This window comes from Poromitra crassiceps (assembly GCF_964638095.1).
Source record: "Poromitra crassiceps genome assembly, chromosome: 9".
Lineage (NCBI taxonomy): Eukaryota > Metazoa > Chordata > Actinopteri > Beryciformes > Melamphaidae > Poromitra > Poromitra crassiceps.
The window spans coordinates 51,612,791-51,638,789 of NC_139630.1; the positions used below are offsets into that span (position 1 = coordinate 51,612,791).

Here is a 25,999-nt window from a genome sequence, read left to right on the forward strand (position 1 = left end):
AGTCAAAAAAGAAAACGGGTTTTGAGGTTATTTTGGGAGGGAACATTAAATTCAAAACATTTTCTCTCAGTGGGTACAAGTACATCTTGTAGGACTACATCACTGTGAGAAAATAATGGGAATTCATCTTCAGGTGTAGGAATTAAAAATGCTGCTAAAAGATAGCTGTTTACAATGGAGGAAGTGGAGCTTCAGTTTCTCATTTCATGACCTCAGGACTCAGGAGTTCACCTATAGGGCATGAGGCTTTGATCATTGTAACATCTTACAGTACTCCACCATGGTAGTCAAAAGTCCCTGTGGATGCTTTCATGGGCTCATTTATATCGTACCATTGGGGAATATGTATACAAGCCTGTACCAGGAAAAACGGTATCAACAAACACAACTGTATAATATAGGCTAACGTCAATGCCCTTCTCTCAAACTGGGATAAGACAATTATCCGGTAAACGCCGGACTGATTCAGCCACTGTTGCTAGATGCAGATTTTATTTTCTCCAGTTTTGTGCTTTGCGATATCAGATACCAAGTTCAGTCAACCATAAATTTAGCATAAAAATAACGAGTGAAGATACCTACAGTATGACAAGATGTCAATAATGAAACAAGAAAACATGTAATTGACTTAACTGAATAGAACAAATTGAGAGCTTGATGTGATTGGATGGACCTTTCAAAACAGGGCGTGTACAGTCTGCACTGCACACATTAATTGATGGAAGGTTGACACTGATTGCTTATACAGTAGAACCAGAACCCAAAAGCACACTCCCACTAATGAAGCTCATCCACTGACTGGACTGTTTTTCTGACCCACTTGGATTACTCAGACGGCTACAGCTCCTGATTAACGTTGCATAATACATCTTTTTCCAGAGTCTTGGCCATGCTCAAAACTCTTTTGCATGCTCAAAACTCTTTGCCATGCTCAAAACTCTTTGCCATGCTCAAAACTCTTTTGCATGCTCAAAACTCTTTGCCATGCTCAAAACTCTTTGCCATGCTCAAAACTCTTTTGCATGCTCAAAACTCTTTTGCATGCTCAAAATGCTTTTCCATACTCAAAACTCTTTGCCATGCTCAAAACTCTTTTGCATGCTCAAAATGCTTTTCCATACTCAAAACTCTTTGCCATGCTCAAAACTCTTTGCCATGCTCAAAATGCTTTTCCATACTCAAAACTCTTTGCCATGCTCAAAATGCTTTTCCATACTCAAAACTCTTTGCCATGCTCAAAACTCTTTTGCATGCTCAAAATGCTTTTCCATACTCAAAACTCTTTGCCATGCTCAAAACTCTTTGCCATGCTCAAAATGCTTTTCCATACTCAAAACTCTTTGCCATGCTCAAAACTCTTTTCCATGCTCAAAACTTGGTGCTGAGCATGTTGATGTTGAAGGTCAGCGAGCTTAGCAAAAGCCCTTGTTGTCTTTTTAACGTAATTCAAGATTTATTCAGTCCAGAAATAAGCACAGAAATACATTTCCTCAAGTTATGACAGCCAGTAATGTCTTCAAATGGAACGTACACAGACTGTTGTGTAGAAGGTGACGTTGAATTAGTTTCCTCCTCTTTCACTTTGGCTGATGATGCCAGCTTAATGGTACCCAACCTGAGTCAGCTGAAGAGAAACACTTGTGATTCGCTAGCATCAGCACTTCCCCCTATTCACCTAGACTACACCATATCAATCATGAAGGGGAAAACAGTGTTTCAAGTATAGGGACCAATGTCAAATACAAGTTGCAATTATTTTTAGTTAATTGACTTCGCCCATCTTATAATCATGGCTGAATCACTGCTGAGCAGATTAGCTGAGGAAATGCTTCTGAAATTTAGAAACCTCAACAACTGAATAGAACGTTGATGGCTCTTTCTTCTCCTTTCCTCAGCCGTGCTTTGAGAAACTGAGTGTCACTGAAGCCATTCTCTATTGGTCACGGCCGTCGCGATTCCATTTTGTTTTAGAGTGCGTGTCAGAATCCTGATTAGGCACCCCGAGTGATATAGAGTTGCATAAATTCAGAGGAGCCTGCCGGCAGCCATGCATGGAGAGGCTGTCAATAATGAATTGGCTGAAAGGAGAGAATACAGCTGCTAGATGTGCGGCGAGCCCCCCGGGGGAGACCCTGTGAGAGGAGGCTCCTGGATACATGCACTTATGTCGGCACTAGCCTTTACTTTACCTCGTTTTCAATGTCTGGGTGCTTCAAAGTGTTCAGCAGCCAGGAGAGGCAGTAGCACAGCATCAGGAAATGCCTCTGAAATGGGATGCTGCTGTCTTTGCCTGAAGTAAAAGGCCTTTGGCAAAACCACATGGAATTGAAAGTAGTCTGTTGGCAGTAACTACTGCAGTGACCTATGACCTCCACTATTCTCTGTATTCAAACTTCATAGCACCATCTGCCTGACGGAGGTTATTACTCTCCATAAAACTATAATGCCATCCAATATTTCATACCTCTTTCCAGAGGCTCCTGGTTACATGCACTCATGTTGGCACAACTTTACTTAATTTCCAATGCCACGGTGCTTAAAAGCCTTTACTTTACCTAATTTCCAATGCCAATGTGCTTAAAAGCCTTTACTTTACCTCGTTTTCAATGTCAAGGTGCTTAAAAGCCTTTACTTTACCTAATTTCCAATGCCAAGGTGCTTAAAAGCCTTTACTTTACCTCGTTTTCAATGTCAAGGTGCTTAAAAGCCTTTACTTTACCTCGTTTTCAATGTCAAGGTGCTTAAAAGCCTTTACTTTACCTTGTTTTCAATGTCAAGGTGCTTAAAAGCCTTTACTTTACCTCGTCTTCAATGTCAAGGTGCTTAAAAGCGTTCAGCAGGCAGGAGAAGCAATAGCATGGGTTGCTGCTGTCTTAGCCCTCGTTCGCACCATACGCTCACACCAGCAGCACGCATGCCACGCTCAAGCCACGCTTAAGTGATCTGTTCTATTTTCCAAGCGTGAAGCTGCCAGGCATGAAGTCAATGCAAGTTGTGGGCGGGGGGGCAAAGGCGCGCCGAGCGAGGCGCTGAGGAAAAGAGAGTGCTTCTTGCGTGACCGGTTTAGCGTGACACTCAGCTTCTGTTCAGCTCTGCTTCTATTAAGCGCCTGGTGTCACCAAAAGGCTTTAGCCTGAAGTAGAAGGCCTTTGACAAACCACATGGAATTGAAAGTGAGGCAAACATTCTGCATTATGTTATGTAATGATTAGTCTGTTGGCCTGCAGTGACCTATTGACCTCAACTATTCTCTGTATTCAGACTTCATAGCATTACTTGACTGACAGGTTATCGGTAAAAACTATAATACCATAAAACTATAATGCCATCCGATATTTCATACATTTTTCCAGCTTGCTGCAGTTTTGACGTGCCAAAAAAGAAGATTAGTTGGGAGTGAGTTTTTTAGTTTTGCTTTCTATCATATATCTATTTTCACACCAGCTATTAACTTCTGACCTGCATTAGTAGCAGCAACATCTTTGGCATGAAGGAAAACCTTGCAGCCAACCTCCATTGCAGTGATTAACCAAGTGATGCTGCCATTGGACAGCAGCCACAGAACCAGTGCTGCCTCTGAAATCATCTGAACCTGCTCTAGTCCAAGGAGTCTCCAGGACCCATGTGTTCATTTGATCTTTCCCACCATAGGGAAAAGCCTAGATATCGACACTGCCCCCATAACTTAAAAAAGACTTACTCTAACTCAAAGTCGTAAACGTCTGTGTCCTTGCTCCTTTAGGCAACTGGCGATGGAACATCGATTCTGGCAGCGGTCCATTTACAGACCTTGGGTTTGGGGAGGTTCACGCCCACAGAGGTGGTGACCTCACCCCCTGGGACGTGCAAAAAATCTATCGTGAGAAGATGTACCTGGCTGGGCAAAGCGGGGGTGTTGTTCCGTTGGTCTTGCCGTTGCAGAACGAAACATAACGTGGGTTCATGTGATGATCAGTATATCAGAGATTTGGAGTGTAACGAGCAAAATGATGGAGGGAGACACGTTGCTTGTCCAAGGCAGGCAGAAATTAATCAGGCATGCAGAAATGAATCAATTTATCCAGGAGTTTCCTGTCAGTCTTTTGACACACCTGGTATTATTGGAGCTTTCATGCCCCCCCCCCCTCCCCGAGGGGTTAGGGTTAGCATCAAAACATGGCTGCTATGTGTGTAGCAGGTACAGATGTATGCACACACTACACTCAGTGCAATGATTTGTATGTACGGGCCTTCTCCTCTATAATGTGTTATACTGATAAAAGAGTGACGGCACATTAGTGGGAAAACTTCATTTATAAAGAATAATATCATACAAAGGTCCACCATGAATCCTTTATGATTTGTTGTATTTGAGAAAACGTTTGCTCCCCAACTCTGTCACTGACAAATCTTCCCTTGTTATTGTCCTAGAAACCCAGAATGAATCAAAGATGTTCACCTGAACGTTTCCCATATTTAAATGTGACCCATGTGTCCGAGCAGCAGACAGTACCTTGGTTGGAGCTGTTGGAGGGGAAGCGGTCGGACTTCTTGAGCGTGCGGAAATGGACCTTCTTGCTGGCTTGGCTTTCCCCGTAGAGGCCAATGGACTGCACCTGGATGATGTAGTCCGTCTCCTCGTCCAGGTCCCACAGAACACAAGCCCGGCTGGTGGTGTTCACCTCCCGGATGAACCGCTGCATGTGTCCGTCCTGCCTCTGGGGATAGGAGGAGGGACAGACTCAGTAGCATGAATGGAGAGATAAATGAACTGATATAGTGGGCAGCCGCGTGGTCTAGTGCAGTGATACTCAACTGGCGGCCCTCGGGCCACATGCGGCCCGCGGGCGCCCCCTGTGTGGCCCGCGATGGAATTGCCATTCTTTTTTTTTTTTCTTTTTTTTTACAGTGAACCTGACGCAACATGCAAGATACCGCTGAATAAGTGTCCAAATGTTCATGTCATTCTGGCCAATACTCCACTTCTGTTATAGCATTTCAGTCTGGAATATGGAATATCTTTCAATAATCTATGATTTAGCTGCTAAATTGTCAAATACCGCCGTCTGCTCGCTACCCAGCCACTTACTGTATGTACAGTATGTACTTAAGCTAACTAACTATCCGGTGTGCACAACAAATTCAGACTAAACTCCGGCTGACACCCCAAAAACCTACAATCTGCTACAGAAAAATGTATATTGATTGTTTATTAACTGGCCCCTGGCCTTCTATCATTTCACGAAAGTGGCCCCCGGGCAAAGCAAGTTGAGTATCCCTGATCTAGTGTTCAGAGAGCCTGTTTTTTGTTAACCAGAGGGTGCCGGGTTTGAAAAACATTAACCCTTTGGAAATGTCCTTGAGGAAAACACTGATGGCCCTAAAATGTTGTCTATCAAAACCCATGAGCTGTGGGATGAATTCCTCCTATTTGCATGCTGAGCTCGTAGAGTGCGTATAGAGCGCGTTCTGGCCCATCTGCTCTCAGACGCGCTGGACCAGATGTGTTTTTTATGTCTCAGCTATGCAGAATCTGATATGGAAAATCACTACGCTCTTTAAACAATGAATACTACAATGATATATACTGAACAGCCATATACATACATATACACTCCAGGCAATTACCAGACGTGTTCAAATTCAGACGCTTGACATGATGAACAGCCGTAAGCAGCACCGAAGTTTAGATGTTGGCTACGCCCCATCAGTTGCACTGAGTGAAACTGCTGCATAATGTATTGAGTTCCATAAAGCATAAACATGATTACTGTCAATGTTATATGGTATTCTGTCACTCAGCGCTAGTATTCATTGGGCTGTTTGCCTATGTTTAAGCCTTTGAAATCTATTACACTTACAGCTGCAGATGTATGCATTCACCCTGCAACGTGTTTTCTCTTGACAAATCAAGCGTGCCAAGTTTGATTTTGATTCCAGGCTTGGAGGCACGATTAAAGCAGCCCTCCTCCGTGCTAAGCACAGCTTTGTAAGCGGTTGCTCAGAATATATGCATCCAGACAAAAACAAAACCATTCACCATGGATCTTGTATGTGTGTGTGTGTGTGTGTGTGTGTGTGTGTGTGTGTGTGTGTGTGTGTGTGTGTGTGTGTGTGTGCGCGGCTACTACTCTCTTAGTATTCTACAGAACCTCGGGGGTACAGTGTGAGTGATGATGATGATTTGCTGAGCCCACAAATCCAGTTCAGTCAGTGGACTAATTGTCTTTTCACCGTTCAACAGATACTTCAGTTGCTCGTAGGCATTTAATCAGCGTTTCTACCGCAGACTGTCAAGAATAACCGTGAATTAGTCGAAAATGGACAATATGCAGCTGCTCTTCCTCATACGGTCTCCTGGTCTGCCAAAAGCTTTTCAAAAGAGACGTGACGGAGGCTCGCGGCCAAACCTCCATGGCCGTGGCCAAACGTAAAATTGATGTACTTTTCCCCCTCTTTCTCAGGGTTTGTTCTGCTGAGCTTTCCCATTGTTTGGAAAAGGCTTAGAAGATTAGGACTTACTTGTTGCGAGACGGAGAATCCAATGATTATGTCTCCCTCTGGAACCTCCCAGGATACAGTGGCCGAGTCGGCCCGCAGGTGTATGACGGACACGTTGACGGGAGCCGGCGGGCGGTCTGGTGAACAGGAAACAGATTGTAGGGTGAGTATGCTGCTGGGGGTAGGACAATGTCAGGGTTCGATGAACACTGTCACATCGACATATTGTTTACACACACACACACACACACACACACACACACACACACACACACACACACACACACACACACACACACACACACACACACGGTAAACCATCTATAAAATCTCTGTCTTTTTTCTATAAAAGAAAGATTAGAAAAGAAAGTTTTGTGGATGAGTCAGCGAAGGGAGTCAGGAAACGGCAGCAAGCTGTTTCACCACAGCATGAGCTACAGTGGAGCTAGTGCATCCACAGCACACACACACACACGCGCACGCACGCACGCACGCACACGCACGCACGCGCACACACACACACACACATACACACACACGCACACACACACACACACACACACACACACACAGCAGAGCACATTAGAGCATGAAGCCACCAGGACACCATCACCACCGTATCACACACAACACCTCTGTCCTATACCTCATCATATCCGTCACACATTGGCATCAATATATTTGGTAATTACACCACCTGTTATTGTTGACTCACACTTTAACCTTACGCTGTAATTACGCGTGATCAGGAAGTGATCAGATCTGCCTGCCCACATAGAGGTAGTCTGGCTCACATTGTGTCCAGATCTCTTTCACCCATTTACACCTGGGCCCAGTTGCACAAAGCGCCTTAGGTTAAGATTTCGCCTTAGAGTCAGAATGAAGGTGTCCATAAAATAGAATCGGCTGCACAAAAACACCCTTAAATCTTGTGCTTATGTTTTCCTTAAAATGTTTAACCTTATGGAGAAGATTTAAGGGTGTTTTGTGCAGCCGATTCTATTTTATGGACACCTCTTAACTCTGACTCTAAGGGAAATCTTAACCTAAGGTGCTTTGTGCAACTGGGCCCTGGTTTTTAAATGTGACCATTATCCAATTAACTTATCCGGATATATACAGGTTTAAAAGCCAGGTGTAAACGGGGTGATAGTTACTTGGTCCTAAAATGCCTCGATTGCTTGCTTCGAATACAGGGTCACCGCAAATCACAAACGTCTGTGAATTTTATCCACATTTATTTCCCCCTTCCCTCCAGACAGTCCTTATCCTTCGGCTCGACAGACTGGCCTTTTTAAAAGTAACCACGGTGTCCATCTCCTGTCCCCCACCCCCCGCGGACAGGGCACCATTTCTTCAGACATGTCACTTTCCAGCTATCTATCATGATTTAGTTGCCAGTGGACAAGCTGATTACGGCGGGACAAAAGCCCGGGAAGCAAATGGGCCAGAGAAACAGAGGGTGACAGATCCAATAGAGGGCCTGTACAGCCTTACAGTCTCCACGCAATCACTTGGGTCAAATGGAGAGGTAAGATAGGATTGGTTGGGCGGATAGAGTAGAGGGAACCTGGAGGCGCTCCTCGAGGGCTTTTGTTGGCGGCGCGGGACTAATGGACTTTGTGTGTTGTCACAGAAGCTAATGGAGGCAACGCGGGGAGGGTCAAGTGAGGGGAGAGTCGTATGTCTCGCTCTGGCAGGTCTGCGAAGAAGAATGAGAGCAAAGAATCATTTCTGGAGATGGTATCAAGGAGACGAGGAGACGTTGAAGGAGCTACACTGTATAAGGTTTGCCCTGCCAGAAAAATAGAATCTCGAAGCTAAAATACTACATACTAAATGCGTATAAAATAAAAAAGACTTTGTAAGGAGGATTCCACGTTATAGCATTAGTGAATATTAATTGAAGGTTGTACGATCAATTTGCAACGCTTTTATCGACTTATCAGGAACAAGGTCTCTAACCCAGAGGTTTGCAAAGTGGGAGGCGGGCCTCCCCAGGGGGACTCCGAGCAGTTTCAGGGGAGGCTCAGTGAATGGAAGTGAAAATTTGTTATTAAAAGGAGATGATAGAATAGCCTAAATGTGTGTGATTTGGTTAAAGAGATAGTTGAGAGATACAGTCATTTTGGGGAATTTGACAGTTTTTCCCACTTTCCCAGAGCCAGAAACAAATAAATGCCATCAGACAGACCGCTATGTATTTAGTGTAGTCTGAAGTGTGTCAAACAGCAATATTATCAGGCTATCTTGGCTCAAATGTTGAGTGTCTATGGGATCAAATAACACAATCATGATCCCATAGGCATCCAGGAATTAAGCGAGGGGGGCTCCTTTTTCCAAGCTTTGTCTGGGGGGAGGCCCACAGTCTCAGACTTTGAAACCCCCTGCTCTAACCTCTGACATACGAGAACAATATTTCATCCCAAAAGTGCACTTGGTTGAGAAAGTTGAAAGATAAAATGCTGAAATTGGGAGCTATTTCAAATTCTCCATTCCTCTCACCTCCCTCTCTGCAACTCTCGCCCGGTCTCCGCGTTTTACCTCACGCTCCCTCTCTATTGGCTCTCGCACTACCCTCTATTTTATCTCAGAGACAATCAATAATGGCCTCCATGTTCTGCTGCAAAGCTGAACGTTCAACACATGCTGAAGCCAAAGGAGATCTTCCCAGCGCACACCAGGATAGGATAGACACTTATCTTTATTTGGTTAAAAAACAAGAAAGAGCGAGCCGCGCGTTTCACACATGCTATCAAGATGACACATGCTATCAAGATCACACGTGCTATCAAGATGACAATCAATTCTGAGCCAATGACATTGCAGGAGGTCAGGAGAACCTCGGGTCACGCTATCAGTCTTAACAAAGTCTCCCCCGCCTCGGCCCTCATGGCATCATAAACCTCAGGGGGTCAGGGTCAGATGCCTGCACGCCTCACAGCTCCATGTCGTGCGTGTAGATTGGCTCGTGGAGGGCAGTGGACTGAGCTGAACATGGGACCAGATGAATGGTTAGCCCTCTGATGGAGAGAATAAGGAGAAATGTATGTGGGGGGTGGGCGGCGGCTTGGCTGTTGGTAACGCTGACATCAGGAGGTCAAGAGGTTACACCTGTCTCATTTTGTCCATCTAATGAGAAGCTCCTTCATGGAGGCGGCGGTTCTAATGTGTTGGGATAGAGGTGGGTTAAGAGAGGGGAAGAGTTACGTTGTCCAAATTGTCTTTGGTCTTCTGAGGCACTGAGATAATATGAATGTCGATGATCTGAGGGCAGTGTGGAGTGAGTCACGGATATATTTACATTAATGGTTTCTTTGTCCTTGTGCCTTGGCAGTTTCTCAATGTAATGTAATCACATGCTAATTGTGTGTCATGAACATTTCATACCGGTATGTATATATTTTAATCGCCAACAATAAACTTTCACAAGATGCTGAGTCAGTAATTTGGCTCAGCAATTTACTAAAACACCTTATATCACACTGAACAGCTTTGCAGTAACCTAGTTAGCTGCTACTCTTTTCATTGCAGGACATTTGACCGTAGATTGCCACACAGAAGCCCTTTATGTAGCCCTTTGTGTGGGTTATGCATAGTATACACCTTGCCACAATAGCGAGGTCATCCATTTGTTTTGTCAGGATTGTTATGAACCGTAGCTAGCGGGCAAACGCGCCAAGCCTTGATTGCCTTCAGCGCACCTCCCGCGGTGCACATTCCTCAGCCTAAGGTACACCATTTATCTAAGAAAAGACACAATCATTTCTCCTGTAACTCCTTGTCCTTTAGGTAATGGGGGTTACAGACAGCCACGCATGGGCAAAGAAACAGGCAGTAACCATGGAGCAATAGGCCATTTATTTCTGATGGAGCAAGTGACGGTGCAGTTGAAGCAGGCCATGAATCATTACTAACATACAGTGTTGGGGGTAACTCATTACAAAAGTAACATATTACATGTAATATATTACTTTTAGCAGTAACTCGGTAATATAACTTATTACTTATAGGATTTCAGTAATATTATACCAGTTACTTTGTCAAGTAACTCAAGTTACAAATTGAGTTACTTTTGTTTTTAATCAAAGCACATACCGTATTTAAAAAAGATACAATCATTTCCTAAGCAAACCGTGTGTTTTTATGCAAATAACCACTACAGATGAGAATAACAAAAGGAAAAGAATAACATTTAGAGTTTTGGATTGTTTACACTGACTTATCTTTCAGGATGTTCCGGGGCAGCGATGTCATTCTGCTGCTGCTGTTGTTTTGGTAAAAGTAATGCAAAAGTAGTGTAATAAGTAATGAGTTACTCTACACAGACAGTAATTTTGTAAAGTAACATTACTTTCAAATGGAAGTAACTTGTAGTATATTACATTTAGAAAGTAACTTGCCCAACACTGCTAACATACAACAGTATTACTGCCCCGTTCCTATAGAATGGCTATTTCCATGGCAGGGACTTGAGCAGGGCAAGTATGTTTTCAACTTGAAATGTCTGGATACGGTGGTGTTCTTACAGTGAAACCCCCATTACCGCTGTGCATATGCAGACTCAGACATGCAGTGACCCTGATATTTCAAATGTCATTGTCAGTTTGCTTGGGCAGGCTCAAGACCAGGCAACAGGTGATCACTGTTGCCCTGTGATATTTCCTAGTGCAAATATCAATGATGAAGTTCAAACCTCTTCCCAATACTCCCCTCCTAGCTTAGCTGGATATTTGTCACTGGCCACGTGTCTTGAGTAGCCCCACTTCCAGATGTGTTACGGTAGCATCTGAAATCCAACAGCAATAGGTGTTAGTGGGTGAAAGGTAGCCTGGTAGGCGAGACGTAGGTCGGGGCACACAAATGGTAACACCTTCTTGTGACGTGGGCGCATTGTCAGGAGGAATCATAGATGAGCCATGGCCTAGCTACTCCGTGTAGACAGAGTGCACACGCGGAGATCGCTAAAGTGCAGGTGGATGTCTGAATGGATGACGAGCCACGTGGAATGGAGCCCCACAGTACACCGCTATTTCTGTGCAGTGAATGTTTTGGGTTGTTTATGTTGTCTTCTGAACAAGACCAAAAGACTGTCTAGAGCTGATAGAGCAAGATGGTCAAGCAATAGAACAACAGAATGTGTGTATATTTGTACTACTACTGTCTGCATGCAATCTCCTTGCATGTCTTCAGAAATTGTGATGGCACAGTCAGTAACCCGCCCCGATTTGTGCTACGGTCACGACTCAACATTGAACATCTTCTACAGACAAACTTGAATTGTATTCTCTATTTACACTGAAAGACAAGATTGATCAGATCAAATTGACAGTAGACAACTCAAACAGCCTCATCCACATGTTAACCAATCCAATCTTCTTTAGAGGAATGTGAACCCTAGTGCTTGCTCCTGTGTTGTTTTCTGAAACGACACGCAAGCTGCATGGGCAAATGTATACATATAACGCAGTGGCATTTGCTCTAGTTTGTCAGCACCTGTCCTAGATAGAGAGACAGAGGCTGCTGCTGCTGCTGATTTTACATGACAATGTCAAGCCGCACACGAGTGAGTGCTCCTCATTTTATTCAGGGGGCGTGAAAGTTCCAAGTGACTGATGATGGCTTCACTAACATTGTCATAATGGAACTCCCCTGGGTGCATCATTCATATGGCATCAAACACCCAAAGGCACAGCGTGACACAGCACAGTGGCGTTACAGAGGTGATGGACTCTGTATCCCCATGTTATTGATCACATTTCACTCTCAATTACCACTGTGAGATGTGTGACGTTGATGACAGTTTGAAGGTATTGCTTGTAATGCATTCTAATAACTCCATTGTGTATGATATATTCACTCAGGTTTTAATAATAAATAAGGTTATAACTAATAGGTCCCTCGAATTTGGCCTTTTTCAATACATTGACTTTTTTTCAGATTTCCCCCCTATTTTCTCCCCAATTGTACTTGGCCAATTTTTCCCAGGGCTGCTTCACCCCCTCTGCCGATCTGGGGAGAGCCGTAGACTAACACCATGCTTCCTCCGACACATGCGCAGTTGCCAGCCGCTTCTTTTCACCTGACAGCGGGGAGCTTCACCGGTAGGACGTAGCACCTGGGAGGATCACGCTATTCCCACCAGTTCACTTCCGCCCCGAACAGGCGCCCCGACCGACCAGAGGAGGCGCCAGTGCAGCGACCAGGACGCGTACAGTACATACCCTCAATCCGACTTCCCAGCCGCCGACACAGCCAATCATGCCTGTATGGACGCCCGACCAAGCCAGAGGTAACACGGGGGGCGCGAACCTGCGACCCTCGTGTTGGTAGGCAGGGAATCTACCGCTACACTACCCGGACGCCCAAAACAAAAGACTTTAATTGACATTTATAGATGTATTCACGAGTCAATCTGTTTTAAACTCAGCCATGTGAAGACTAAATCCACGCCTCTGCACAGCAGGGGGTTGTGTTACTGCAGCTCACCGGCCGCAACGTTGCAAATCTCCTGGCAGTGGATCATATAGACCTCAGGCAGCATCCTGCTGTATCTCAGCCTCAGCAGCACCATCTTTCCCTGCACTGCCTTCAAAAGCCAGGCGCTCGTTTCATCTTCCGCCTTTTGAGCTTGATTTCAAGATGAAATTCAGATCTTGCTTTTGGTTGATGCCATGTGGGAGCCGTGGCTACATGTGACCATTGCTTACTTTCATTGCTGTAGTCTACTGGTATCCTGTCGCAAAAACACCGGTAAAGTGTTGATGTTGAATTGAGCATGGAAAGACGTGTGTGCAGCCAGGCTTAGCTAAATCCTGTCCTTTTCAGTGCCTCTTTACCGTAGAGGCACTCTCACGGTCCCTTTCCATCTCTTACACACTGTCCACTTGGTCAGTGATAAAACAGTGTGACCAGATGGGACCAGGTGCCAGTTTGAGCTTCATGTAATCGGTGGCCAAACCCCCATAGGCTATTTTTTAGCTGTGAGGTAACAACACTTTATCATAAGACTGAGGTGGGGTGCAGGAGCAGATTTCTAACAATGTCTCCATAACATGTTCTAGCAGCCATCTTACTGTATCAGTTACAGTGCACATACTGTACTGGTTGACTTGCTGGTTCTATGAACATCAAAACAAGACGCCGCCACACTGTATGAACCTTCTTGTCATCACAGCTATGTAAAATGGAGGGAATGAACACAGTTGCAATCAGAGTTTGTCAGCACGACACTGTCGTCTATATTTCTGTAAGTTTGGAGAATGTCTAAAGTTATGAATGCATGAATAAACATGGGCCTCGCTGTGATGGATTTAGCTCTAGCAGAGAATATCTATTTGACAAGAATCTGTCACTAGGTTTATGAACAGCAAATTGACAATTTAGCAGAGTGATATGGACCTAGCCATCCAATAAATTACAATGCACATTCTTTATTTTCTGGAGCACTATTTTGACCTCATATGGAATAAATTGTCCACCATGCTTGTTTTCCGACTGTAAATAAATAAAGGGCAATTATTTCTCCTCATTTTGGCCACAGCAACTGAAATGTATCAATTCAAGCTTATTTTGTAATTCTCCATAGTGCGTCTCTCCTGTTCGGCTTAGGGAGGTATCATATGTGTCTCTCTCCTGTTTGGCTTAGGGAGGTATCATATGTGTCTCTCTCCTGTTTGGTTTAGGGAGGTATCACATGTGTCTCTCTCCTGTTTGGCTTAGGGAGGTATCACATGTGTCTCTCTCCTGTTTGGCTTAGGGAGGTATCATATGTGTCTCTCTCCTGTTTGGCTTAGGGAGGTATCACATGTGTCTCTCTCCTGTTTGGCTTAGGGAGGTATCACATGTGTCTCTCTCCTGTTTGGCTTAGGGAGGTATCATATGTGTCTCTCTCCTGTTTGGCTTAGGGAGGTGTCATCATATGTGTGTCTCTCCTGTTCGGCTTAGGGAGGTATCATCATATGTGTGTCTCTCCTGTTCGGCTTAGGGAGGTGTCATATGTGTGTCTCTCCTGTTCGGCTTAGGGAGGTATCACATGTGTCTCTCTCCTGTTTGGCTTAGGGAGGTATCATATGTGTCTCTCTCCTGTTTGGCTTAGGGAGGTATCATATGTGTCTCTCTCCTGTTTGGCTTAGGGAGGTATCATATGTGTCTCTCTCCTGTTTGGCTTAGGGAGGTATCATATGTGTCTCTCTCCTGTTTGGCTTAGGGAGGTATCATATGTGTCTCTCTCCTGTTCGGCTTAGGGAGGTTTCATCATATGTTTGTCTCTCCTGTTCGGCTTAGGGAGGTATCATATGTGTCTCTCTCCTGTTCGGCTTAGGGAGGTATCATATGTGTCTCTCTCCTGTTTGGCTTAGGGAGGTATCATATGTGTCTCTCTCCTGTTTGGCTTAGGGAGGTATCATATGTGTCTCTCTCCTGTTTGGCTTAGGGAGGTATCATATGTGTCTCTCTCCTGTTTGGCTTAGGGAGGTATCATATGTGTCTCTCTCCTGTTTGGCTTAGGGAGGTATCATATGTGTCTCTCTCCTGTTTGGCTTAGGGAGGTATCATATGTGTCTCTCTCCTGTTCAGCTTAGGGAGGTATCATCATATGTGTCTCTCTCCTGTTCAGCTTAGGGAGGTATCATCATATGTGTCTCTCTCCTGTTTGGCTTAGGGAGGTATCATATGTGTCTCTCTCCTGTTTGGCTTAGGGAGGTATCATATGTGTGTCTCTCCTGTTTGGTTTAGGGAGGAGTGTCATCATCAGTGTGTCTCTCCTGTTCAGCTTAGGGAGGTATCATCATGTGTCTCTCTCCTGTTTGGCTTAGGGAGGTATCATATGTGTCTCTCTCCTGTTTGGCTTAGGGAGGTATCATATGTGTGTCTCTCCTGTTTGGTTTAGGGAGGAGTGTCATCATCAGTGTGTCTCTCCTGTTCAGCTTAGGGAGGTATCATCATGTGTCTCTCTCCTGTTCAGCTTAGGGAGGTATCATATGTGTCTCTCTCCTGTTCAGCTTAGGGAGGTATCATATGTGTCTCTCTCCTGTTCAGCTTAGGGAGGTATCATCATGTGTCTCTCTCCTGTTTGGCTTAGGGAGGTATCATCATGTGTCTCTCTCCTGTTCAGCTTAGGGAGGTATCATATGTGTCTCTCTCCTGTTCAGCTTAGGGAGGTATCATATGTGTCTCTCTCCTGTTCAGCTTAGGGAGGTATCATCATGTGTCTCTCTCCTGTTTGGCTTAGGGAGGTATCATATGTGTCTCTCTCCTGTTCAGCTTAGGGAGGTATCATCATGTGTCTCTCTCCTGTTTGGCTTAGGGAGGTATCATATGTGTCTCTCTCCTGTTCAGCTTAGGGAGGTATCATCATGTGTCTCTCTCCTGTTCAGCTTAGGGAGGTATCATCATGTGTCTCTCTCCTGTTTGGCTTAGGGAGGTATCATATGTGTCTCTCTCCTGTTCAGCTTAGGGAGGTATCATCATGTGTCTCTCTCCTGTTCAGCTTAGGGAGGTATCATCATGTGTCTCTCTCCTGTTTGGCTTAGGGAGGTATCATATGTGTCTCTCTCCTGTTCAGCTTAGGGAGGTATCATCATGTGTCTCTCTCCTGTTCAGCTTAGGGAGGTATCATATGTGTCTCTCTCCTGTTTGGCTTAGGGAGGTATCATATGTGCGTCTCTCCTGTTTGGCTTAGGGAGGTATCATCATGTGTCTCTCTCCTGTTTGGCTTAAGGAGGTATCATCATGTGTCTCTCTCCTGTTTGGCTTAAGGAGGTATCATCAGAGTTTTGGTTTAGTGTGCCACACACTGGGATTCTCTTTGAGTGGGCGAACTCTTATTACATGGTCATTTGGGACATATGCCATGTGTCTACATATTTTACTGATTAGAAATTAATTGGAAACATTTCCAAATGTGCATTTTAAGACAGGCCTGTGTATATATCTACATTCTGATACTGCAGTCATGTTTCATGGTGACAAACATGCTTAATGGAAGAGTGATGAGCTTTGAAAAGCTATTTCACCCGGTAAGATAAAAGCAAAAACAACATATACAATGAATACGATTTGGGATGTGATTAAAGGAAGCATAGAGATAACAATTTGTAATAATATAATTTACATGTACTACAGTAGGCTTCTCCGGTTTCCACTGGATGATAGTCTGTCCTTTCATGACTTTAGTACTACAGTACTCTCTCATGACAGCAAAGAGCCACTTTCCAGGTCTGCATTAATTGGGTTAGACACTTAGACACAGAGAATTCCCCCTTCTCCATGACTCATTGTATCATTGAAAATGTAATGTGCCACTTCCGTAAACCAGAGGCTCACAGCAGGCTTTCCTCAGAACAACATGTCACTGTGAATCAGATCCCACCGTTGCATGCATAGGAATGGCAGTAATTGATCCCATAGCTTACTGCAACAGCCAAATTATTATTTATGATTTTAATAGTATTCATGTTCTTGAGATCTCCGCGAGAAACACTACAAAGAACATGGCAGTAGCTCTGAATACTTCTCTCCCTCAAACAGACAGGACATGCCCACAGAAGCACAGGCGTGCCAATCGGATTCTCTGATGGCACTATAACATGTATGACTCAGTTCCCTTTAGAGAGAGACAGCACAGAGAGAGAGAGAGAGAGAGAGAGAGAGAGAGAGAGAGAGAGAGAGAGAGAGAGAGAGACAGACAGAAGAGATCAATAAACAGCAAGTCTGAAGTTGGGCTTACAATGGAAAGAACAGAGATGGTTTTACATCCCAAGCTATGGTACCGGCTTTAAAACACATGTGATCTTGCCTCTATGAAGGTGGAGGTGACATACATGGTTGATCGCTCATGGTATAAATAAACCAAGCTAGGTTGGAGCGAAGATAAAGTGCCTGCCATTGTAATGACATGCCTTGATAGATTTGAACTTGGCTGTCCAACCGCTGTGGTGTATTGAGTTAAAGATGTTATTTTGTCCCACAGGCACAGTGGGCACTTTTTAAGGGCATTTCATCCAGAACCATGCCCCAGATATAAGGATGACTTCAGCTCCACTGATTCAAAGAACAATACTGTACTAGTGTAGCCAACGCTCTCTCATCAGGAAGTCATTTCTAGCTTAGTTATATTGTAAACCTGTTAACATTATCCTTATTAAATGCACAATTAGGACCAACTGTCAAGGTTATTATCAAGGTTATCATAGTTATAAATGTAAATATATAACATGAATGATTTAAGATGGAAATCTACAGTTAGACATCGCACCTTTGTTTTAATGAATAATTTAAAGAAAGTAAAGAAAGCAAGCCTAGCCTTGTATCTCACTATACAGTAGGCTAGGCTATATTCTAATCCACATGGGTGAGTTTGCCATTCAGGTACAAAATATGTAAGTAGACCCCATAAACAATAATAGAAAGGCTGCTATGAAGTTGAGAATCAAGTATAGGCTACACCATCACGTGCAGATTGAAATACATAGCTACAACAGAAGCCTCTTCAGACACTGGCAAACGCAGTTTAGTGAGACATGTTCATGCGTTACACGTAATCCTGTGAATGAATGTAACGGAGCATTTTTATAAGCCTTGAAAGTAGTACAAAATATTTGATAGGACTCCTTTGCTTACTTACTTGCTCCCACCAGGAACATGCCGCTGCCAAAAAGCAACAGGACCACGGAGTTAATCAAAACAAGCAGTCGAGCCATGTCTTGACGCGAGTGCCGTTCCTCTTTTCACAAAGGTAAAAACGCAGATCCCCCACTTCTTAATTAGTTCATTTTACAACATGTTGACATTCCTTTTAACAAATCGGTCCGTCATGGAAGGAACGGTCAGTTTGACTGGATCGGGCTACAGCAGGTCAATAAAGTGCGTGACATTTGTGTCAAAATGTCATTACTATTTGAATTCCACAAATCCTTCGTCCATGCGGTTGGTTTCGCACCAAACAGCAGTCTGAGACATGGGGTGCCCGTCTAAATCTGAACTGAAACAAGGCTTCGGCAGCTCTTCATGCCATCTTCCGATGACCATCGATCAATCTTCCCCGGTGCTCGCTCTCTGTGACCAGGTGGTAAAACACTGACGCTCAGGAGGTCGTCGGTCCCCTCAGTGCAGAGGGGACGCGCCGGGGCGATCCAGCACCATGGATAGCGCCGCGCACAACAGCTGCCTGTTTCTTCCCTACGTTACGGTATGCACTCATTCATTGATCCGCGCCGACTGGTCATTCTAATGTCTTCTCCCCGGCTGTCAACCAGCTTATAAGAACCTCCTACTGTACTTTCTAGCACTTTAGCTTTTTTAGGCACAATGTAGGCGCAGCACGTTATTATGGTTAATTCACCCACGTGTCATCAGAGGATGGCCGAGCAGTTTTCGCAGCCTTTGCTCACAGAATGCTTTCCATGCAGCTGTCAAGAAAATAATAGCCTACCTACCGGGCAATATGCTACACAGAATGGATACCAGGTTATGATGCTCACTCAGCCATAAAATTACGCTCCAATGTGTGTGAAGCAACAGGAGTGTTTTCACGTGTTAGTCTAATTTGACAGTTTGGTTTAAATGTTGCATGTCACTCAAATCTTATTTGTTTGAGAGAAGCATTGCCATGTAACTGTCTGACAGGGAAAACTATAGGCCTATATTTAGGCTACAACTAGACCTATATGTACAAAAAAATCTATTCATTAAACTGGGGAGTTCTGGCTGCCTACAATATCTTATGGTCGATTATGTCCCACATGTGATGCCACATAATGCACAAGGCATTACACTTTGTGTTGGAGATGAATCATGTTGATGAGCTGAGTGCATTGGTTTGTTGGACACGTGTCCACGTCAGATCGCTTGTCCATATGGCTGTGTGTGTCAGCAGGTGCAATCAACATTAATTCCACACAAAAAAGAAGAAGAAAAAATCTTGTAGGCTAGTGTATTATGAATATACCTTTTATACAGCAACTCAAATTAATTATTCCATCAACAGCAGTGGTGTAGGTGTGTGGCACTTGCTAAAACTTTATTTGCTATCTCTATTTTTACCTCAAATATTTTAGTGGTCAAGGAGAGATTGTTTTCCATTCTCTGAGACGTTGCCATAGTTTCCATGTGCACATCAAGCCTCTTTGTTGGAGCAAACAGGGCCTATAATACAGTTTGAATCCCTTCCAGTGATTGATTGAGCTCCTCTGTAGCAGAATCAACAGACTTTTCTTAATACTGCCACTTTACACTTTGGAGGTTTTCAATTATATTAAACCTCTGCTTGCCTCTTTGCAAAATGCCTGTTGTCTCAGTGATGACTCATCATTATCATGGCATCTTAGGCCTGACTTCTCAAAATCAGCTCACCATTACTTTCAGTCCCTTTTCAATCCTGCAAATAAATCAGCCATGCTTGGATCCCACATTAAAGAAAAATATAATTTGTAATGCTACTTGGTCTATACTGTGGCCTGTTTGCATTATAGACTGGTCTAATCGAATGACAATCTCTCAGCTTTTGGTTCACCATGAAATGTGTTGGATTTTCGCATCAACTTTTCCAGTTACACAACTTCCGCAGTCTTGCAATCTCCCCATATTTGTTTCTGCCTTTCCCCCTCTGTTTTGTCGCTAACGAGATAAAATTAATTCTAATAGCACGGAAACAATGAAATGTACTACACATTTCGATACATATCTAATTTTCCACTTTTGATGGATAACGTAATTTTTAACCCAGACTTTAGCCATCATCATTATTGCAAGGATCAAGTTCAAGTTCAAGTTCAAGTTTATTAGTGTCCCAAAGGGCTGGCAAAGAAAGGATGGCAATTTGATGAAAATGGGCATTGGTTTAAAATTAATAACCTTTATCCTAATGGTTTCATAAAGTCTGTGGCAGGCAGCCTTATGCAAAGTCTTATCATGGTATTAATTATGTAGACACTGCAGTGGCTGGAAGGCAGCTGCTACTTTAAGGTCATCAAACTGCATTAAGGCATTATAGTAAATTAATAGTCAATCGCCATAAAAGCGCCAAATTATAGGCCTACTTCAAGATCCTCTTTGTCCATTGGCTTTAAATGGAACAGTAATTATCACACAGTCTCATGGGACAAGGAACATTTTAGAATTGTGCATAATATAATAACAGCACTCGACTTGGCCTGTACTCATCTGAGGATTTAGCTCCATGCTATTTTTGGACAGAGGAGCTGTTTGTTTTTAACATAATTGCTTGACTGCACCAGTAACCTCAGTTGCTCAGCTAGCCGTTACACAAGGGAGAGTAGTCGGTAACCTCAGTTGCTCAGCTAGCCGTTACACAAGGGAGAGCAGTCTGACCAGCTCAGTGGCCTTGTGGTTTGAGTGTCCCCCCTGAGAGTGGGAGGTTGTGTGTGAGTTCGATCCCCGGCCGAGTCATACCAAAGACTATAAAAATGGGACCCATTTGCCTCCCTGCTTGGCACTCAGCATCAAAGGGTTGGAATTGGGGGGTTAGATCACCAAATGATTCCCGAGCGCGGCACTGCTGCAGCTCACCGCTCCCCCAGGGGATGGGTCAAATGCGGAGAACACATTTTGCACACTCAATCAGTGTGACAATCAGTGGGACTTTACCTTACATTGTGTTTGCAAGCTACAGTAGGTGCAACATGGAGTGAAATTCAACTACTGCAAGCTGTGTGTATCAAATACACATTGTGCCCTGGGGGGGTCAGCCTTGCACATTTTAGTATGCCAGCATCACTTGTGATAGAGGATTTGTGTGATTATAGGACCTTAAACCATTGGAATATTTAAACACATGCTTCCTTCATAGCAGATGGTCTGCACAGTGACAGCATTTGATGAGACACACAGAAGCTTTGGCTATGCTTGCTCTTTTGGGGTCTTTTTCCTGATGATTTAGAGCTCAGTGGATACACACAATATATTGTATTCAGAGTGATGTTGACGTCCTCTGCTTAAATTTCTGCTTGGAGAAAAAAAGCTAACAAGTGTGTCCGGGTCATTGGCCACCTTCAGGGCAGGAGATACCGTGTAGGGGCTATATCATGAGAAGTGCCTTAATAATAAGTTACAGGTGGATCGTCTTACTGTGGAAACTTCTAGATAAGTTCTCGTTATCCTATCAAGAGGTGTTGGTGTATGTGCATGTGTTTGTAGTAACGAAAATTCAAATTCCATATCGTCTTTGAAATGATTGGCTATTTCATCAAATCCCTGAACATACTTGTGCTTTTATTGCATGTGGAGAGAAACAGCAGAAAGATAGTGTGAGGGAAAGCAGCTTTTGCTGGAGCAGTAGCACAACGCTTTAATAGGGGTCAGGTTTGCTCAAGGGGTTCATGTGTTCACAGTTCATTAGACCTAAAAGCACAGTACAGTATAGTACAGTGTACACACGCACGCACGCACACACACACACGCACGCGCGCACGCACGCACGCACGCACGCACACACACACACACACACACACACACACACACACACACACACACACACACACACACACACACACACACACACACACACACACAGCTATCTTAGTGGACATTCATTGACATAATGCATTCCCTAGCTCATGCCCCTAAAGCTGCGTTCACACCGACCTATTAAAGTTTTTCGCTGGCATCGAGTTTACATACAAAGTCAATGCAAACGAGCGATTGAGTGTATATTCGCCCCGGGAGAAAAATCGCTGGGCGTCCGAGCGACAGAGACAGAGCGATAGGGAGAAAATACGCTCGTCGCCCCAGATGAAATATCCCAACTCGAGCGAAAATACGCTGGCATCAGTCGCTCGCTGTTCAACGCTGATTGGCTGCCGTGTGAGAGTGAATCAAGGATCACACTGGCTTGGAACAAACTGCTGGCTTATTGTGTGGCAACAAACCGCATTGACAGCTGATTGACAGGCTGACAGCTGACATGAAGTGAAGTCTGTACTACCGGTATGGAGCTCGCGTTAGGAGCACGCTGATAGGCTTAGCTTGTAAACAACTACGGTGGCTCGTAGTGGACAAACATCATGACATTGCATAACGTTATAGCCCCCACATGTCCGTCAATTCGTGTGCCTGTTGATGAGCGATTTAAACAGAGCGACAGAGCGATTCCACAGGGTTGAATCAAGCGACAGAGCGAAAAATAAATATCTCGGTGTGAACACAGCTTATCCTTAACCATCACAACTAAATGCCTAACTCTTACCCTAAGCCAAACCCAATTCTACCCTAACCCTTCAAACCAAGTCTTAGCCTTCAATCAGACCTTTGAAGGTGTGAGGACTGGTCCAAATGTCCTCACTTTTCCATTCCCAAGTATAAAACTCAAATTGGTTGTCACTAAGATAGCTGTACAAGAACACACACACACACACACACACACACACACACACACACACACACACACACACACTCAGCTCCAATGGCTGCTGACAGAATGGCGTTTCAACGCACTCCATTTCTCAAGTTCAAACATTATGACATAGAACTTTTAATTTTATCCAGGTCATGTTTTAAGAGCTGGTTTTTAATGAATAAATTAAGTGTAACACAGACTTTTAAAAGGCAGCAGCTCACATCCGAACCACTTGGGGTTTGAACAGCATGTTTTTTTGGCACAAATATCTCTACTCCCTCTCCTTGCTTTGCCTAAATTGCCTTTCTCTCTATTTCAAAAACCCAAGGTCCCGAAAGGACTTGGAAAAATAACTTCAAATGACTTGAGAAAAGTCTCAAAATGTGAATTGCTTGGTGCTCGGGGGCCTAGTAGAAGTGCTTTGTAAGAAATGGGAATGCAGATAGATATGCAGGGATTTGAATGTGTGACTGCAGATAATGGCTATTGTCCCATTTGGCCGTCTTCTTGATGACTTTACACCTTATTGGAAACCTTGCAGACGACGCTTCCCAAGTCCATAGAGTTGTATGGCTTGATGGAGAAGTCATAGCGTAACATAATTTCTTAGTCACGTGCTAATAGGAAGAAATGACTGTGGCATCATACAGAATCAGACAAAGTTTACAAAACTTCGAACGGAAATCTTTCCACCAATGATTTTTCGTACAAAGTGGGTTTATTTTGCTCTGGGTCATATGTTGACACACACCTTGCCTCCACCTCCAGAAACATTTTGATTAACTTGTTAAAAGACTTTAATTTTCGGAATAGTCAATGAGTCAGAATTACCGCCACACGGAGGAATCATCAGCTTTAGCTTCCTCGGTAGTACGGTACAAAATAATAACGTAGACCACTGAAAACCAACCATCACTACATATTCCTACATATTTGTTACGCATTATATTTTTCCTATAGTAACCACTATAACCACTCTGCAACATAAAGCATGACATTCTGTGCTACTTGCTTCTTGATTTTGACATGGAAGTTAGTAACAGGCAGAGAGAGTGTGACGAGTTTAATGGCAGAGACAACCATCCAAGGTCAAAGGTACATACTGTATATGAATATTTACAAGGAGCATGCTTCTGCTATATAAATATATGTGTTGACATTTGCTAGACAAGCTAGTAGGAGAACAGAGGATAGTGACACCAAAGACCTTTAACTGGTCCGGGGCACTGCGCCGCATACTGAGCAGGGACGATGAGATGTCTTGTTGGTCAGCTAGCAGTAGACTGGAATGATTCTGACACAAGATATCAGGTGTTTACATACGTTTTCCTTACGTGTGAAACATCACCAACAAGACTAGCCCACTGTTTTACTGTCCATTATAAGGTATATGAGACTGTAGTTCTTTTAAGCAACACCAGAGGGACGGATGCTCTCCCATTCATTAATTCGTGTGATTTTCATTCTCTTGTCTCTCCTTAGATTTTTGATGAATTTGTCTGATTGATTCAAATGTTTTAACATAAAGAAGAAAAACGTAAGAAACACAAACATCTACAATAAACACACAAAATACATACACAAAGAAATTCACTCATAGCCCACATTGCATAGGCTGGCAACGTTGCTGCACCAGGGCACATACAGTATCATTCTATTTCCCCTGTAGTTACCGGTGCCCTTGACACATCATTGAGCTCAACCAGGGTGGTTAATTACCACACGCACTGTGGGGGTGAGAGAGAGAGAGAGGGGGGGGGGGGGGGTCCAGCTACCTCATGGCTATGAGGCTCCCAACGTTAAATATATGACATATTACTCATATATCAAGATAGAATGTCAATCTAGCAGATGGTTTCCCGAATCCTTCCCTTCCTAGAACCCAAAGAAAAGAAACAGCATCTATAAATTGTGCCTCTACAGTACAGTCAGTACGTGCAGATCTTTTATTGGTTTCATCAAAGCAACTTCCATTAGCACTAGTGGTGGCCTCTGCATAAAAAAAATCAATTTTGGTCAAAAGAAAAGGAATGCCTCCAGGTTATGTATCTGTACAATATAAGCCAAGTAATAAATTCAAACTCACTCCTTCCTCATCGTTGGCGTTTTTATAGGACAAGAGATAGGAAAAGATTTTTTTAATCCTCCATATGATAAGTCAATTTATTAACATAATAATAGTAAAGTCCTTTTCAAGGACACTAGGTGTCACTGTCAGCAGTGGCGTCTCTATTATGCCACCTGGTTTCACTGTGTGGAACAGAATGGTAATCTCACTGACACAGTAACATTGGACAAAGGAAGAAAATATAATTATGTTATCAATATGATCTTGACTAGTCACATTTCAACATTTCTGCAGTGTTGTCATGTGGCACTTTCTGTAAAACCACCAGAGCTCCTGTCCTGTGTCCAAAAAGTCTGTTCATTCATGTATTCACTTTCAGTGGAGCAGCTCCAGAAAGTGCTGCTTCATGACGTGTTCACATGAGCAAAGTCTCAAAGATGATGAAAATAATTTGAATGTTGCTTTACATTGGATGTTTTTTTTTTCTTTCTTTTTTCTTTTTTTTTGCTGCTCCAAAGCTTTCTCTCAGGGTATTCCTTTATTTAGATGATCAATCAGACCTTTATTTAACAGGCACGTAGTCCATAGATGCCACATACACAATTACAAAAGGCAGTGGCGCCGTATAGGGGGGGAAACCTAGGACGGTTCTAGGGGCCCTTGAAGCTGACAGGGGCCCTAAAAAAAAAAAAAAGATTTTTTTTTTTTTTTTTTTTTTGCAATTCCATCGCGGGCCACACAGGGGGCGCCCGCGGGCCGCCAGTTGAGTATCTCTGGTCTAGTCTGTCCGGCGCCATCTGAACATTTATTCAACTTTTCTTAACTACTGGAAATTACCCTGTTAGACCTTAGTCAGTCCCTCCAGGAAATTGCAATTTTGCGATCGCAATAATTAATGCAAATTCAACCAAACTCCACGATATTTGCGGGGGCTTGCAATTTTTCAAAATTCCCGTGATTTCGCCGCAAAAAGTTAGTAAAATGCCGCATCTTTACCTGGGTTTGAGATATGTGTGCGCTGTCATCTTGCCTGGTTGCTGTGGGAACGAGGGACAACAATAGGAAGTGACGAGAGTATGGGACGTAACGTAACACGT

The 25,999-nt window shown here is 43.7% G+C and overlaps 1 protein-coding gene across 1 annotated transcript in view; it reads right to left on the minus strand.

Annotated features, from left to right (window-relative positions):
* Positions 1 to 18,182, minus strand: part of fndc4a (fibronectin type III domain containing 4a) — a gene marked incomplete at both ends in the record, with an annotated part of 39,187 nt that extends 21,005 nt beyond the window's left edge. Inside the window, 3 exons of the mRNA XM_083643378.1 lie at positions 4,493 to 4,697; positions 6,502 to 6,617; positions 18,107 to 18,182. Of these exons, the coding sequence (XP_083499504.1) occupies positions 4,493 to 4,697; positions 6,502 to 6,617; positions 18,107 to 18,182 (397 nt within the window). The remainder of the gene's footprint in view (positions 1 to 4,492; positions 4,698 to 6,501; positions 6,618 to 18,106) is intronic.
* Between the last annotated feature and the right edge of the window lie 7,817 nt (positions 18,183 to 25,999).